Source organism: Marmota marmota, unplaced genomic scaffold (genome assembly GCF_001458135.2).
Source record: "Marmota marmota marmota unplaced genomic scaffold, marMar, whole genome shotgun sequence".
Lineage (NCBI taxonomy): Eukaryota > Metazoa > Chordata > Mammalia > Rodentia > Sciuridae > Marmota > Marmota marmota.
The window spans coordinates 8,598,918-8,616,701 of NW_025999900.1; the positions used below are offsets into that span (position 1 = coordinate 8,598,918).

Below are 17,784 nucleotides of genomic sequence, written 5' to 3' on the forward strand. Positions count from 1 at the left end.
ATAGTAAGTAGAAGTGTGTGTGTGTGTGTGTGTGTGTGTGTGTGTGTATGATCAAATGTAAAATGCAATGAAGCAAGACTGTGTTTTGGGGGGATTAATCCATAGAGTGAGCCACACTGATATAAGCAAATTACCATACAAAAAGAAAACACAAAATGATGGAGCCAGGGTTCTGGCTGAATTCTAAGAAAGCAAATGGCACTCCTGTAACCTTTGGTCTTAGTCCTGATTGTGAGCCTCTGGTCAGCTAGTCTCCCCTGAACTCTCACCCACATAATGTCTGCACTCTGGCCTTTCTGGGCTCAGGCCCTGTCTCCACTGGTCATCAAAAGCGTCATTCTGAGGCAGACATATTCTTAATCTGTTCACAGCATACTCTTCCACATCTTTGTCTCAATAAAGCCTGGGCGATTTCATCTGTTTATGGTCTCAATCATCACCCATGTGGGAATTTCTCTCAACTTGATTTTAAAAATTGCTCTAGCTCCTATCTCTCTCCTATGCTTTGGATTTATGCATCCGGGGACATTGCCTGATGCATCCTGCAACATCTACCCTCAGGATGTCCCAGATACTTCCAACTCAATGAAGCTGAGTGGATTCTGGGCATTTCCTCCCTCATTTTCTGTTCTCTATTCCCCATAGTCTCTATTGCACCCAACCTGTACATCCAGACTATAACCTGGAAGTGAAATTTGATTCTTATTTCTCCATTACCCACCAAGGCAAATTGATCACTAAGTTGTTTTAACATTATTCCAATTTGTCCCTGTCCTTTATTATTGCCCCATCAATCCCATGTGTATTGGTCAGGGCCCACCAGAGAAACAGAATTAAGAGAGAATTCATTAGGAAATTGGCTCACACTACACAGAGATAGGTTTTCTGTAAGCTGGAGAGTCAGATAAGTCAGTAGCATGGCTCAGCCCCAAAAGCCAGAAGCCTCAGAGGTAGGGAGGCCAACAGTGCATCCCCAAGTATGAGCTGAAGGCCAGGGAGCCTATAGAAGGCACTGGTGTGAGTCCCAGAATCCAAATGCCATAGAACCTGGAGTCTGATGTCCAAGGGCAGTAGCAGGAAAAATCAACCTTGCTCTTGAAGGAAGAGCCACAGGAGAGAGAATTTCCCCCCTTACTCCACTTTCCTGTTCTTTCCAGGCCCATGCTGATCGGATGGTGCCTGCCCATGTTGAGCTGATCCAGTCACCAATCTTCTCAGGAAATACCTCCCCACACATACACACATACCCAGGAGTAGTGCTTTATCAGATCTCTAGGCATCCCCCAACCCAGGCAAGTTATACTTCAAATTAACCATCACACCAGGGCTGACTTAATGTACCATTCTTGTTTTTGCCTCGTCATCTATATTAGTTACCTTTTGTTATATAACAATCACTCCAAAATTAGCCATTTAAGACAGCATTGTTCCTGATGTTCAGAATCTGGGAGCAGCTTGGCTGATGGTGTCCCATACATAAACCCAGAAGCTGTATCAGTTTTATGTGTTAATGATGTCTTGGTCACTAGCTGCTATGGTTTCATTGTGTCCCTCAGAATTCATAGCCTAGAAATTTAATCGCTGATGCAACAATGTTGAGAGGTGGGGGCTTTATAGAGCTGTTTGGATCACGAGGGCTCTGTCCTCATGAACGGATTGATGCTGATTATAAAAGGGCTTGACAGAAGGGCATGTCCTTCTTGCCCTTCTGTCTTTTGTCATGTGTGAGGATCCAGTGTTCTTCTCCTCCAGAGGACACAGCATTCAAGGCACCATCTTGGAAATAGAAATCAACATTTACTGGGTGCCAGCTCCTTGATCTTGGACTTCCAGCTTCTGTGGCTCTGTATTCCTAATGACATCTCACCGTGAATTCAGTCAGTTCTCCATGGATCTCATTAGTATGGGCTAATTGCTTCACCAGTGGGATGTCTGAGTACAATTCTCTTTAACCCAAGACAAGGGCCATTTGCATTAATATTTTTAAAAAACAGGAAATTATTTGAGGTACAGCAACCAGGAAAAAAGCATATGGTAGGAATTTGCCTTTCTTTCTACACACTTTGTCCAAGATTAAGCCAATTTCTTCTGGACTAAATTTGGCCCATTTGTGGGTACTCTGATTTATTGAACAGATAGGATGTCCGTTGTTCTTCACTGGGTTGGTTCTATGTGTCTCAACCCTTAATGATTGTATCAGGGATGGAATTATTTCTGAGATTGAGACTGATTTATCAGGTTTCTATGATGGCTCTTCAGTGAATTACAGAGTTTATGCCTTTGGGGCTTCCCTCTTGATATAAAAGATGGAAACCGCCCAGCAGTTAGTCAATTCCCAGTTCCTGACAGATTGTGGGGTGGAGGAGGTACTGAGGGTGGTTCTTGGGTGGGTATGGCTCTTGTCCAGTTCTCTCCCCAGTCCTACATTTAAGAAATAAATCCCTTGAGTGGTTTGGGTTTTTGGAATGTTTCATTCCTTTGTATTTTACCTACAGAGGCATGAGAAAGAAATTTTCATGTTTTTTTTTTTTTAAGCCACTATCTGTGTCTCTTTGTTACACTAGCTTAGCCTCCACTGTGACTTATGACCTTTCTAACTTAGACAGAACTGCTTGTATTATTCATTAGAGTTGAAATGTGTCGCATGTGCTCTGGATCAAACATGAGGCACTCGTCACCTTGCTTCACCCTCACAACAACTACATGAATAGAGTACTATTATTGATCTATTTTGGCCCTTTTTTTTTTTTTACATGTGGAAACTGAGATTTAGAAAGATCTAGCAACATGCCTGAAGTCATAGATTTCTTCCTTAGTAGACATTGTCAGAGCTTTCAATAGTTAGTGTTGGACCTGAAATTCCAACACACATCTGAGCCCAGCTCCTGCATGCTTAGCTGACAAGCTCAGGTGCTTCCCCGCTGAGATGAGGGGAATGTGGATGTCATTTGTAACGCAGCCTAGATGCTTTGGTCCTTCCTAGAAATGGCTTGTACTGAATTTGTACATTCTGGGTCGCAGTTCTGTAACCCAAAGACAAAACCGTACCTAAATTTACTCACGATGTGAAATTTTCTCTCCTGACTTACAAAAAGCTATGAGGTTTTTGATATCCCCTTTTAGTAACTCCTTTAACTCTGAGAAGAAATTCTTTTAGAAACCCAGAGTTGGAAAAGACTCCCTAGGTTCAATTTGAGGCTCTACCACTTTCCAGCTGTGTAACTTTGAGCTTTGGTTGCAACACTTTTTTTTTTTTCTTTTTAAAAGAGGACTATTAACTGATGTTAGTGAGATGTATAAAGGTTAAATAGGCAAATAAATCCAGAGCTCTGAGTACCGTGCCAGGAGTATAGGAAGGCATGCATAGTAAAATGAATGGAAGTTTTTATTAAATAGGATTAGGATTGTAAAGATGCTACTAGATCTTGCAACTGGGTTGAAGGTGAACTTTGAGGGCAGTTTCAGCAGGAGGTGGGGAGGAAGTTTGGTTCCAGGTGAATGAGGCTTGAGAAAGTGCATCTAGAAGTATAAAGACTAACTACTCTGTTAAGAAATGTGTTGGCTTAGGAAAGGTGAGGTGAGGCAACTTGAAAAGTGACATAGGGTGAAGGAAGATCTATTTATTTACTTTGTGGTACTAGGGATTGAACACAGGGCCTCAAACTACCAGGCAAGTGCTCTACTGATGAGCTACCTCCAGCCCATTTAAAAATTTTAAAGTTATTTTAAAAATTTGACATAGCAGCTGGGCGCCATGGGGCACAACTGTAATCCCAGTGGCTTGAGAGGCTGAGAGAAGGATCGTGAGTTCAAAGCCAACCTCAACAACATCGAGGCACTAAGCAGCTCAGTGAGACTCTGTCTCCAAATGAAATACAAAATAGGACTGAGGATGTGGCTCAGTGGTCGAGTGCCCCGAGTTCAATCCCCAGAACAACAACAACAACAACAAAAAATTCAACATAGGGTCTCCCTAAGTTGCCTGGGTAGCCTCCAATTTGCAGTCTTCCTGGCCCAACCTCCCAAGTAGCTGGGATGATGGGTGTGTGTCACCATGCCTGCCTGACTGGTATTCTTTTTTTTTTTTTTTTTTACCAAATGTTTTACAACTTTTATTTTTTTATTTTTTTTTTATTGTTGGTTGTTCAAAACATTACATAGTTCTTGATATATCATCTTTCACACTTTGCTTCAAGTGGGTTATGAACTCCCATTTTCAGCCCATATACAGATTGCAGAATCACATCAATTACACATCCATTGATTTACATATTGCCATACTAGTGACTGTCGTGTTCTGCTACCTTTCCTATCCTCTACTATCCCCCCTCCCCTCCCCTCCCCTCTCTCTACCCCCTCTACTGACCTTCATTTCTCCCCCTTGTATTATTTTTCACTTTCCCCTCATTTCCTCTTGTATGTTCTTTTGTATAACCCTGAGGGTCTCCTTCCATTTCCATGCAATTTCCCTTTTCTCTCCCTTTCCCTCCCACCTCTCATCTCTGTTTAATGTTAATCTTCTTCTCATGCTCTTCGTCCCTACTCTGTTCTTAGTTACTCTCCTTATATCAAAGAAGACATTTGGCATTTGTATTTTAGGGATTGGCTAGCTTCACTTAGCATAATCTGCTCTCTGACTGGTATTCTTAAAAAAGAGAACTCTGGGGGCTGGGGCTATAGCTCAGTGGTAAAGCGCTTGCCTCACATGGGTGAGGCACTGGGTTTGATCCCAGCACCACATAAAAATAAAGATACTGTATGTTCATTTACAACTAAAACAATTTTTTTTTAAAAAAATGGAGAACTTTGGACACATAGTCAGAAATGCAAAGAAGAAAGATGACATGAAAACACATAGGAAGAGATGTCTGTTGACTGGTATGATGAATTTATAAGCCAGGAACACTGAGAATTGTTAGCAAATGCCAGAAGCAGGGAAGAAGCAAGGAAAGAGATGTGAGAGGGACACCTTGAGTTTGGACTCTCAGCCTCCAGAACAGTGAGATAATAAACTTCTGTTGTTTCGAGCTACCCAGGTTTTGGTACTTTGTTATGGTAGGCCTAGTATGCTATTATACTAAAGGAATACACTCAATTATTAGTGCATTAGCATATTTTCTGAAATTAGGATGTAAGAATGTAACTTCTATCTTGGGTACACTCTCTCTCCCATCACTCCCTCTGGGGGCAGCCAATTGCTATATTGCAAGGACACTCAGGTAGCCTATGGGGGAAGGCCACATGGAATGAAACTAATTTCCAATCATCAACCAGCAAGGAACTGAGGCTTTGCCAATACTACCTATGTGAACTAGGATTCCCCCAATTGAGACATCTGTTCAGATTGCAGCAGGAGCCAACAGTTTGACTACAGCTTTATTTATTTATCTATTTTTTTGGCTCTAACCCTGCCAAGCCACTCCTGAATGCCTGACTTGCAGGAAGAGCAGTGTGTTGTTTTAATCTGCTAAATTTGGGGGTAACTTTTTACACAGTATACCTGCTAATGATGAAGAATGGTAGATTGAGAAGAGGAGAGGTGTCTTTTTTCTCTGGATTTTAAGGACTGACCTCATGGCCTTGAGCATACTAGGTAAGTCTGATACCACTGAGTCACAGTCCTAGTCCTGAGAAGAGGAAAGAAAGCACAGAATAGCTTCTGAGATAAAAGGAAAGGGAGGAGCTTACTAGACACCACAGGTTGGATTACTGTTCGTAAACCGTTGTTGGGTACCATCTCATTAGGTACCAGGTAAACGTGCAGAGTTGTGAGCCATTGATTTCTGAATCAGGTCCTTTGGGAAAATGGCACCGGGAATCTGCATTTGGAGTAAGTATCCAAGTGATTATTTTAAAGAACCATTGAGTTTGAGAATAATTGAGTAGGGGTGAAAGTGGAAGAGAAGGAGGGGATTAAGCTACAATTAAGATTGGGTGTTCATAGCACAGACATCAAATAGACACTAGGCTATGGATCTATAAAGAACTCCCAAGTTTTGTCAACAATTTCTGAATTAATGGAAATTACTTTCTATTCCTGCCTAAGAAAATAGTCTCAGGATCCATAAGGTTAGCCTCTTTAACACATTTTTTTTTTTTCTGTAACGACCCCCTATTCAGTTCAATTTCTATGCAGAGATGCTCTGCCTGTCTTAATTGCTACTTCCTTCCAAACTTCTCTGTCTTTGGTGGTCAGGACTCTGCAAATTCAGTGGGTTTGGTTCCTGTTCTGGGATTCCCAGGGCTACTCTAGTCATGGAAGGGTATCATGTGAAGGCCCAGATGCAAATTCTGTGAAATAGGGCTTTAAAGAGTAAGTCCGAAAGCGCGATGATTTGGGCAGAAAAGACTCACTACCCCTCAGTTTCTTCCTTTCAGAAACATAAGAACAACTCCATGGAAAAATCAGTGGGAGATGGACAGAGATAGTGTTTCTAATGTCCTTAGGAGCCCCTGGCACTTAGAAATGGCTCAGTAGATGGCAGCTATCCATATCTGGAGGGATGTTGAGGAGGATATACTTAGATTCCAGCATGGTTCCCCATGATGGTCCCAATTAGGGCTCCAGCCAAAGTGGAGTGAGAAGGTGGGAAGCTGGGAATAGGATGGTGTAGGGACTTTAGGCAGAACAAGAGAATGCATTCACGGATCTAGATTGGCAGTTTGCACTCTCAGCTCAGTATTAGATTCCCCCAGACCCCTAAAAAATAGGGGCCCACCCCAGGCCATTTAAATCAGGATGTTATAAACATGGCACAGGTGATTTTAATGTACAGCTGGTGCTGGGAAACACCTATCTTAGGCATTCGAAGCACAAGCACGGTCATTTGTCACTTAATGATGGACTAGTTGTTTGAGAACTGCATTGTTTAGTGATTTTTGATTTTGTGTGAATATCATGGGGTGAACTTACACAAATCCAGATGGAGCACTGGATGTACGAGCCAGTTACATGGCATTCAGTTTTACCACAAATTTTTGTTCTTTTTTATAAGTAGAAATACACTCTAAGGATAAAACGTATAGTATAGTAAACCCCTAAATCAGTAACATAGTTATTTATTATCAAGTATTCTGTACTATGCCTAAGTGTATGTGTTATGCTTTTATATGACTGGCACTTCAGTAAGTTCATTTAAAATAGCATCACCCAAATGAAGGGAAGGGAGAGGAGATGGGAATAGGAAAGGCAGCAGAATGAATCAGACATAACTTTCCTGTGTTCATATATGAATACACCACCAGTGAAACTCCACATCAGGTAAAACCACAAGAATGGGATACTAATTAGATTAATTTATACTCCATGTATGTACAATATACATTCTACTTTTCATATATATCTAAAAAAAAAGAAGAAGAAAATGCAAAAATAAATAAATAAAACAGCATCACCTCAAAAATTGAGAAATGCAAGGTGGTACAATGTTACACTGGCTACTATCTTACTAGGCAATAGCAATTTTTCAGTTCCATTTTAATCTCATGAGACCACCCTCATATATGTGATCTGTAGTTAACTGAAATGAAACACGTGTTGCATGATTATAGTGGGTTCACCAATGTTTTAAATATCGTGCACATATTTAAAATAACAGAAAAAAAAAAACCCAGTATGTAAGAAGAGAAAGAAGTCAGATATGTAGGGGTGAATCTGAGTTGAAAACAGAACATTTTTAAAACCCATAAAATTCTAAGAGAAATTATTTCAGGATATTTATTCTCTTGAAAAATCTTTAGAATCATGGCTGGAATAAGAAAACAACACTTTTTCTTACTGTTGGTTTTTGGGGTAGTAAAAACTTTAAGCATCTGATGATATCTAGATTTTCAGAAAAACAGAATAGCTGGTCAGAATGAATATTTTTCCAGGCATGTAGTACTGTGAGGTTAAGTAGAAAAGCAATAGACCCTTGACTATAATACCTATAGTCATAAATATATTAAAACAGAGAGACATGGAAAATGTGCACAATTTTTATAAACTAGGCCTCATAATGTCAAATTACATATAGGAGGACGATTCATATATTAAAAACACAATTGTGCTTGTAGAAAAACACTAAAGGAAAATTTTAAAAATGCTAAGTAGTTACTGCTTAGGAGTTAAGAATAAGTATGACATTTTTTAAAAGTATATATTTTTAGTTGTAGTTGGACACAATACCTTTGTTTTATTTATTTTTTTAATGTGGTGCTGGGGATCGAACCCAGTGCCTCTCATGTGCTAGGCAAACGCTCTACCGCTGAGCCACAACCCCAGCCCCTAGGGATGACTTTTTAAAGTGGCACATGTATGTTTTTAAAAACTGATGATGTGTTATTTTATATTGAAAAAAAAAACATATATTAAGTCTCAGAAAAAATATGAGAAGAAAATATAGCAAAGTATAGTCAGAGGTTGATTTGGTGAGATAGACTTGGGAGTGTTTTCCTCTCTTAATTATCCTTCCTATAATGAGTATTTTTCTTTTCGTAATTGGTATAAAAATAAGTATCAAAACCTGTTTTCCTGCTTATAATTTTATTATCTGACCTAGAGATTTGGGTGGAGCACTCATAAAGCAGTGTAAAGCCTAGGAATCAGTTCAGGGGGTTGGCATAAGCTTTTTTTGGTTTTCTTTTTCTTTTCTTTTTTTGTGGTGTTGGGAATAAAACACCAGGGCTTATGCATGCCAGACAAGCACTGAGCCATGTTCCCCTTCAGCAAATCCTTTTTTGTTAAAGGGCCAGAGAGTAAATATTTTAGGCTTGGTCTCTGTCACAACTATCCAGCTCTGACACTGTAATGCAACAACAGATGTAGACAACAAGAAAATGGACAAAAGTGGCTGTGTTCTGAGCAAACTTTATAGTTACTGACTTTTAAGTTTCTGTCGAGAGGGGTCAAAATTGTCACGTATGCAGTCAAGGGGGAGAAATAAAGGATGTCCACGCTTTTTTGCCCCTTTTGATGCTTTATTCACTCAAATTGCTCAATATATTTTCACTCCATAGGTTCTTAATCAAGATAACGACAATTCTTAATGCTAGGCACTGCAATAGACATAATCATTCACAGCAAACAATTCAAGATTAACTCTAAGCACTGCAAACACACTTAATCACGCAGGCTAGTGACAGACATTCCCTCTGCAGGATAAGTTCAAAAGTCTCAAGCCTTAGGCTTTAAGTCCAGCAGATGCACACTTACTCAGACCGCGGTGATCAGGTCTGGAACCAAGGCAGGCTTTTTCTGACGTGGAGTGGACAACCGGTTGAGGAGAGGGTCTTAGGGAGGAGTTGCAGCTCTCACCAGCGTCCAGACAAGGCAGCGGTAGAGTTTGAGAGTGGTGAGGATCACACAGAGAATCAGGAAAACGATGACAAGTGATGGGATATCAGTCCAGGTCCTCATCAGGCTCTCCAGCTTGAGTGCATCCTTGTTTCGGCTGGCTGAACCCCTGTTCATTTGCTCTATTATTTATACTAAATTTGGGGGCTTTTGACCCCCCTTTCAATCCTTATCAGTTACCACTGGATTTCTCCATGACATCATTTACCCTGGTGTCAGAAATATCTGGTCTGGTGGTCTCCACCCTGATCTTCTCACCTTTCCCTCTTATCAGGCAAGGACAGCCTGCCAGAGGCTTCACTCAGGGTGAGGAGAAATACCTTGTCTGAGGCCATACTGGAAGGCTCTGTTAGGTGGGCCTAATGAGTCTGGAGTTTTTAAAATGGAGTTGCTTAGGCTCAGGCCTAAGGCCATCCTCAAAGTTTCATATATTTTTCATGTATTGCCCAATATTATTCTTGTTTCAACACCCCCCCACCCTGCCCACATTAAACGGTGTAAAAATCATTCTCAGATCTTTTAAGAGGCTGAAGGCCACAAGCTATAATTGTGGACTCTTGAATTAGATGAATTAAATCAAGATTGTGAGGAATGAAACTTATCAGCAATGCTGAAAGTCCCCAACAGACATGGACAATAAACTTTGTGTTTATTTTAATCTGTAATATCTCTGCATCTTTTTTCCTGAGCTAAAGATTTGCTATTTAGTTGGATGTTTTTGGAAAAGGCTGCCAAGCCATCTTGTTGAAACATTAACAGAGGAATAGGGCAACCTGGAAAAAATGGTCATGTAAATACAGACCTATAAATATTGAGTTGTTCCTGTACTAGGCATTTCTGGGACAAGGAAGAACACATATTTTAATATAAGTCAGTGATAAGAAAATTATAGGGGTATAAACAGAATACTCTAAGATCATATAAACAGATAAGTAATTCTGTTCATGGAAGATGATTGTGTTTATTGGAGAAACTGGTAAGAAACAATCTGATAGGAAGACTTGAAAGTCTTCATGGAAAAAAACAAACACTGCAGAAGACAGTATTCTATTGTTAATATTGATCATAATATTAATACCACTAAGGAAACATTACTTTTTGTAGAACTCACAAACTTTTTAAGAGTTAATAAATCAAGAAAAAGAGTTTATAAAAAGATTTAGTCCTTAGGGCTGGGGATGTAGCTCAGCGGTAGAGCACTTCCCTAGCATGCCTAAGGAACTGGTTCAATCTCCAGCACTGGGGGGAAAAAAAGTCCTAAAGAAAATCACACCATCATGAACTGAAAGTAGCAACTTTTTTTCATAGTGTACAGCACCATCTTTCATGTTTTCATCCCCAGAAAACCTCTTCCAGATTACCTTCTCTTATTGAAGCAAAAGTAACAGGTAGTCAGTAAAATCATAAGTAATTGTTCCCACAGTCAACATAAAATATAGAAATTAATAAAAAACTGTTTTCCTCATTTCTTTAAATATGCAGAAACCAGACAAATGTAATCAAATTGGTTTGAGAACAATTTGTGTATTATAAAATGTTAATGTTTATTAGGCTAACATCTAAAGGTTAATTTTTTTCTTTTAATTTAATAAACACTTATTTTAAATAGATCCTTAACTTCTTTACACTATAGATAAGTAACTACAACTTTGCTGTGTACTCACTGAGGCTCTTTTTATTTGTATATATAACTGTGAATGGAGCTCATCCATACAAACTATCCTAGTACCTAAGGGCCCCTTGGGTGAGAGTAAGGATTAGTTGCTCTCCTCTTTCCTGAACTACTTTTATTTATGGCAAAGTAACTGTAGTTGCAAGTATACAATCCTAGATTCTGGGCACTTTTCAAAAATGGGATTCATTAAGTTCCACCTAAATGTAACCTTTTCACCATTGTTCTCTTTATGCCTAAGTGTCTAGGCTTACCTACCAACCTTATTGGGGAAACGCTGGAGTTAAGGATGTGGAGGGCTTTTTCACACCAAGAAACCTCAATATTCTGTTTCGGAAGAACTGTCGACTTTGATGTGTTATATTACAGAAACCCGAACTGGGAGGATTAACCAAATAGCCCTTGGGTTTAAAAGCAGTTTGAAACCTCTTCTGGTCAGGCAGCTCAGTTCCAGAGTGGTGGGAAGGTAGAAATTTGTCTTTCGTTATTCTTGCTGCAGTTCCAATTTCAATGTTTCATCAAGAAAAACCTTCCATTCCATTTAGAAAAATATTTTAGACTTCTCAGTACAACTAAACCACCTGTCCGCGGCATTTACATGCCATCCAGGTGCACCCTTGCTCAGCAAAGGGACTGATAAGTGCAGGTGTTTTTGCAAAAACCTAGATTTCTTTTACCCAGGTACCTTCAGGGTACGTAAGAAAAACTTTAAGTTTTTCAAAAGGGCTGTCAATTCGTCAGGATCTTTTTATTCGGGACGACAAACAGAACTCTACATCCCCAGAGGAGCGAACGTTTCCCGGCTCCGGCCGCGCCCGAGTTAGTTCCCGCCCCAAGCCCCACCCACCGCGGATTGAGGGTCGCTCTCTGGGTCACTATAAGGAAGCTCCCGCCCTGCGGAAACTTCCGTCCCTGGATCCAACGGGCTGCACTCTCCAAATCCCAGGGGCGGCCCCGGAAGTGACGCAGGGACGCGCCTTCCATTTTGTGGAACGCCAGAGCTGCTAAGTGCGTCAGTTGTCGAGAGACGTAGACGAGTTAAGTCCAGGTCTGCGGGGAGGCAGACGACTCCGTCGCAGACTACGGACCTCTCTGGGTCTCAGCTGCCAAAGATCCTGTCCGGTAGGTGAGTGGCTCACTTTGAGGGCAAGGCTTCTCGGATCGAGGCTTCTTCATGGCCGCTCAGGTCGCGAGTGGCTGGGGCTGCTCTCTTTGCGGAGGACGGCGTCTAATGAGCGCAGTTGATTGAGGTGGGCGCTGGGGCACGTCTCCCTTTTGGTATTGTTGGAGGGGTACTGAAGGTGGAAGGGCGGTCATGGTTCTAGTCCGTTTTACTGAGGGATTGCGCGCCCCTCCCTGCTACTGTTTATGTCTTCATTACCCCGATCCTTCCTGTAGTGGGTCAGGGTGCCGTTAGGCCTTCTAGCAGGGTCTGCCTTTTCCCTGGGTACCATTAGGCCTTCCCGTGAGTTGGCCCAGGGACTCCGGCACAGCGGTACCAGACGAGGGGGAGCGAGAAGGAAATTTGGCTCACGCGCCTCTCCCCTGCCGCTTACTGTGCGGCCGCCATTTTGTGCTGCCTAGTGCCCGCCTGCTGCCGTGTGCGCAGGCTCAGCTGTGGCGTCGCGAGATTCCGGCTTCCACCCCCCGCTGTGACGCTTCTGGGTGGTGGCTACGCTTGCGCGGCCGGTCGCCATTGGGCTGGCCTTGCGGAGGGCGGGGTCGGCTCCGCCCGCACTTCTCGGCCTTTCCTAACTGCGGCAGATGGGAGGGGGCCCAGGAGCTGGGAGATTGTGCGGCTGCGCAGTTCAAGAAGTGGCAGTGGGCGTTGCGGTTGCTGCGGTCTGGGATCAGGGAGGGGGGAAATCGTGTTGGCAGGCGAGATTTAATTTTTGTCTACGAGGGACCTGGCCTAATTAGAGGCACTGTTGGCAATCTTGTTTATAACATCCATAGGTAAACATTCTTATTTGAGTCATATGTTTGATCTCTTAGCCACTAATTGGTATTATTTCGATTGAATTATTTTCTTAACAGGAAATACTAGCCGGACATCATGAGTGGCTGTCGAGTGTTCATCGGGAGGCTAAACCCAGCGGCCAGGGAGAAAGATGTAGAAAGATTCTTCAAGGGTTATGGACGGATCAGAGATATTGATCTGAAAAGAGGTTTTGGTTTTGTGGTAAGTATTTAGAACTAGGTGAATTATCTGTTAAATAGTAGGTGAAGGTTTTTATTAGTACTGTTTTCACTCATAATGAACCCAGGTAGAATGCTTGTTTTCGGAAATGTTATATAGCCATGAGGCAGCGATTTGCTTATTTATTTTAAGAATTAAAACATCCTAATTGCTGTCTGGCTGAAAGCCACTCCCAGTCACCCCTTGGTTAGGTTTATTTGTATTGTTATGTTAAGATTACACTTCCCATCCTGTCTTAGTATCTTTGATGCTTTAAATATGTTGTAGAATGCACATTTAAAGCCCTGTTTCTCTTATGCTTAAATTTTAGGAATTTGAGGATCCCAGGGATGCAGATGATGCTGTATATGAACTTGATGGGAAAGAACTTTGCAGTGAAAGGTGAGAATCTTAGTTTTATAATTGGCCCTGGAAAATAGAGCAGACTAGGTCAGCTGGAATATTCTTTGAACTTGAGTATACATAAATGGAGGGTTTTTTTTTCTTTCTTTCTTTTTCTCTAGGGTTACTATTGAACATGCTAGGGCACGATCCCGAGGTGGAAGAGGTAGAGGACGCTACTCTGACCGTTTTAGTAGTCGCAGACCTCGAAATGATAGACGGTATGTGGTGGTTGAATGGCTGCTTTGAACAGTTAGTATAGGGGCAGTATTTACCTTTGGGGAAACATTAGCCATAAATGCTCTGGGACTTCTTTTCAGTCTGTGTTAAAGTGCTACTTCAGATTGATGAGTAATGAATCATAGAATAACACTTTATAGTCATTTGAATAGTTTGTCATGTCTGATTGTTTGAACTTGTCCTCAGTTGAACACAAGAAATGCATTTGTCACTGCACATCAACATTGCATTTCTTCTGTTGTGAATACTCATTTTTTTCCTCAGAAATGCTCCACCTGTAAGAACAGAAAATCGACTTATAGTTGAGAATTTATCCTCAAGAGTCAGCTGGCAGGTTTGTTGAAATACAGTTTTGAGTTATTTTAATGTGGCTTTTTTTAAAAAATAAAGTTAATGGGTAGTTAATTTTTATTAATGTTTTATTAAAAGTAGTTTTATCTTTAATTAAATTAATGGATTTAATTTGTAATTTTAAATTTTAATTAAATGTAACTGGGGGATATTTCAAATTTTAATATGTGATCAAATGTAAATGTTTTGAGGATATTTTTTCTTGTTTTTTAAAATCAATTTTAACCAAATATTAAACCCTTTATTTGCCAGCCTATCTGTGTCGTTGGCCTTATGACGAGGAGTGCCTGTGGGTTATCCTAATCGTTGTCTTGGTCACTCTTGGTTGGGCCTGGTTGACTTTGCCAGTCAGCTCCTACAGTGATCAGTTGGCCACCTCTAGATCTGTGTTTGCCGGTCTAGACGTAATCGGTGCACTTATTGAAGTGCCAGGTTGCAGCGATCCCAGAGCGTTGATAACGTGATCTGATCCCTAAGTTGAGAGCTGTCTTCCTGTAACGCTTCCGAATAAGAGGTCCTGGTCGAAAAGAGTTGAAAGATACGAAATTAGGTGGTCGTTGGAATCCTGATCGCAGTAAAGTGGTCCTTGGTAACTGCACAAGAGTAGAACATGTCTGCATCGCCAGTAGTCTGCTAATAGGGAGGGCTGTGCGATTAAAGGCTTCCATCGATTGGGTAGTATCCTTCAAGTGGGTGGCGAAGAGCCAGTCGGGCATATGTCATGAAGGTTTCTCCGACCGATTAATGGTTTGCTGCTTGACTAGCCTAGGGAAATATTAATAAAGGTAAAGTAAACTTTTTTAATGACATATGGGGCACAAAATAACTGGTGTCTTGTAAATGTTCTGTTAAATATAAAACTTCTACTTAGTCTTTACTTTAAAAATATGTACTGTTTCTTTTTTGTTTTTGTTTTTGTTTCTTGTTTGTTTTTTTTCCTTTTGTACTGAGCTCAATATAGACTAATACTACTTTAATGTTAAAAATCTGAATTTCCTCTAGCATTTTGCTTACAAGCAATATGCTATTTGTTTATTTCGTGCCCTGACATAATTTTTGAATTCTGATAGAATACAAGTGTGGTATATGCCATGTTTGTACTTTATCTAACAACTTCTCTTTCAGTAGTCTTGTTTTTATACCATGTGGTTGTTTGTGTGTCACTTTTCCTTTTCTCTGCTTGACACAATTGTCTTATGTTAAGGATCTCAAAGATTTCATGAGACAAGCTGGGGAAGTAACCTTTGCGGATGCACATCGACCTAAATTAAATGAAGGGTGAGTATGTACTAGAGATTTTGAAAGTCTTTTGAAATATCCTGAAAATTTTTACTGTGAACATGTTTGAGAACTTATATAATTTGTTCATGCTCTATTCTGATGGTTCTCCATCTGGGGCAGTTTTGCTTCCCAGGGGATAATTTCTGGAGACAGGTTTGGTTGTCACAACTGGTTGAGGGTGCTAAAGACCTCTAAACTGTAGAGGCCAGGCATGCTGCGAAACATGCTATAGCAAAGAATTTTCTGGCTCAGAATGTCAGCAATGCCAAAATTTTGCTACGCTATTGTCTGTCAGAAATTAGACCTAGGGGCTGGGATTGTGGCTTAGCAGTAGAGTGCACGCCAAGCACATGCAATGCCCTGGAATAAAGATATTGTGTCCAACTACAACTAAAAAATAAATATTAAAAAAAAAAAAAAAAAAAGACCTAACATAGGAAGAGCAAAGTGTAACAGAGCAACTACTACTTACCTAGATTGCTATATATAGTGCATGCGGCTGTGGGGGGTATGTGTCTTTTTTAAGATTTTTTTTCTTCATTTTAGGGTGGTTGAATTTGCCTCTTATGGTGATTTAAAGAATGCTATTGAAAAACTTTCTGGAAAGGAAATAAATGGGAGAAAAATCAAATTAATTGAAGGCAGCAAAAGGCACAGGTATCTTTAATATTTTTAAGTCATAAAGTTTTACTTAATGGGTTTGTTAGGGTGTGTCATGAAGACTCATTCCCCACTTTCTTTCCCCTTTCTCGCACTTTTCATAGTAGGTCAAGAAGCAGGTCTCGATCAAGGACCAGGAGTTCCTCTAGGTCACGGAGCCGATCTCGTTCCCGTAGTCGCAAGTCTTACAGCCGGTCAAGAAGCAGGAGCCGGAGCAGGAGCAAGTCCCGTTCAGTTAGTAGGTCTCCTGTGCCTGAGAAGAGCCAGAAACGTGGTTCTTCAAGTAGATCTAAGTCTCCAGCATCTGTGGATCGCCAGAGGTCCCGGTCCGGGTCCAGGTCCAGATCAGTTGACAGTGGCAATTAAACTGTAAATAACTTGCCCTGGGGGCCTTTTTTTTAAAACAAACAAAAAAACAAATTCCCAAACCATACTTGCTAAAAATTCTGGTAAGTATGTGCTTTTCTGTGGGGGTGGGATTTGGAGGGGGGTTGGGCTGGGCTGGATATCTTTGTAGATGTGGACCACCAAGGGGTTGTTGAAAACTAATTGTATTAAATGTCTTTTGATAAGCCTTCTGCTCACATTTTTGTGAATGTCTGAAGTATATAGTTTGTGTATATTGACAGAGCTCTTTTATAACTAAAGCAAATTTAATTTTTTTGTACTAGAAAAATTGAACATTTTAGTTCTTGGGTTATTCAAATATGTTAATTCAGAATTAGTTTAATGCCTCAATTAAACTAATTAATAGCTTTGGACACTTAAAAGAGCTCTAAATTTGCTTGTATATAAAGGCTTAATTTGAGTTTACCTTGTTAGGGTCAAGGGTGTCCTCCCATCCACCCCATTAACAGCTGCAGGACACAGACACATTAAAGCAGCTGTTTGTTATTGATAATAAAATATTATAAAACACTTTTTGTCTTGTTTGTCTGAAGAAGTCCTATATTACTTGATTTTTCCACTCTTTTCTATGTGTAATATGTTTTAAGACACAACACATTTAGAATCCTGGAGTAGTTTAGTATGGGGTTTTTTAATAATATTTTTAAACATTTCCAGGCTAGTTTAAAAAGTCGAAGTCAATGAACTATTTAAATAATGGCTAAAAAGTGATTTGACAGTTAATCTTGTGTCTATTCCTTCATACTTTTCCTTTGTTGCTTGACTATTTGCATTTGTTTCTTATGCTAACAGTTTTACGAGGATAATGCATTTGGGAAGCAAATTATAAAATCTAATGCCTGCCTTAAAGGTTTTAGTGCATAGGGATGGTCAGAGATGATAGAAAGCTTATCAGTCAACATGAACATCCTATTATTTTTAGTTCTGAAACATTGCTGTACATGTGTAGGGGGAATCAATAGTGAAAACTGCTTAAAGGCCAACATCCCATCTATTTTAAAATGTTGGGCACTTTACCTGAACCTTCAGACTCCTAAGTATAGGAAATGAGCTTTATTCTAGTATTGTCAAAGATTCAGTTTTAAGGTTTTTGGGTGCTAGGCTAGACACATTTGGGAACACAGAAAAACATCTACTTAACTACAGTAGTTAGTGCTTACCAATGTATTCACTGAATCTTAAGATTATAATACCACTCTATCAGGAAATTAAGGAACTTTGTCAACTTATCCAAGTAAGTGGTGGTGAAATTAAAAT

General features: G+C 40.4%; 1 protein-coding gene across 6 annotated transcripts; it reads left to right on the forward strand.

Annotated features, from left to right (window-relative positions):
• Nucleotides 1-11,972: 11,972 nt before the first annotated feature.
• On the forward strand, nucleotides 11,973-17,037 carry Srsf5 (serine and arginine rich splicing factor 5). 6 transcript variants are annotated; one of them, XM_015490604.2, is made up of 8 exons: nucleotides 11,973-12,128; nucleotides 13,044-13,188; nucleotides 13,517-13,587; nucleotides 13,710-13,808; nucleotides 14,092-14,161; nucleotides 15,383-15,456; nucleotides 16,006-16,116; nucleotides 16,224-17,037. In XM_015490604.2, exons 2-8 carry the CDS (start codon nucleotides 13,063-13,065, stop codon nucleotides 16,483-16,485), a joined length of 813 nt encoding a protein of 270 aa, XP_015346090.1. In that variant the 5' UTR covers nucleotides 11,973-12,128; nucleotides 13,044-13,062; the 3' UTR covers nucleotides 16,486-17,037. The 6 variants fall into 6 exon arrangements, with proteins under 6 accessions (XP_015346090.1, XP_048654536.1, XP_015346103.1 ...); XM_048798579.1 differs by having other exon boundaries at nucleotides 16,227-17,037; XM_015490617.2 differs by having other exon boundaries at nucleotides 11,975-12,256; nucleotides 16,227-17,037.
• Nucleotides 17,038-17,784: the final 747 nt, after the last annotated feature.

What these genes read in the sequence shown, in the direction of transcription:
- Srsf5 (XM_015490604.2), top strand. Translation starts at nt 13,063, where the DNA reads ATGAGTGGCTGTCGAGTGTTCATCGGGAGGCTAAACCCAGCGGCCAGG. An exon ending in AAAGAACTTTGCAGTGAAAG is followed by an intron (nt 13,588 to 13,709) that starts GTGAGAATCTTA and finishes CTTTTTCTCTAG; the next exon opens with GGTTACTATTGAACATGCTA. An exon ending in GAAGGCAGCAAAAGGCACAG is followed by an intron (nt 16,117 to 16,223) that starts GTATCTTTAATA and finishes CACTTTTCATAG; the next exon opens with TAGGTCAAGAAGCAGGTCTC.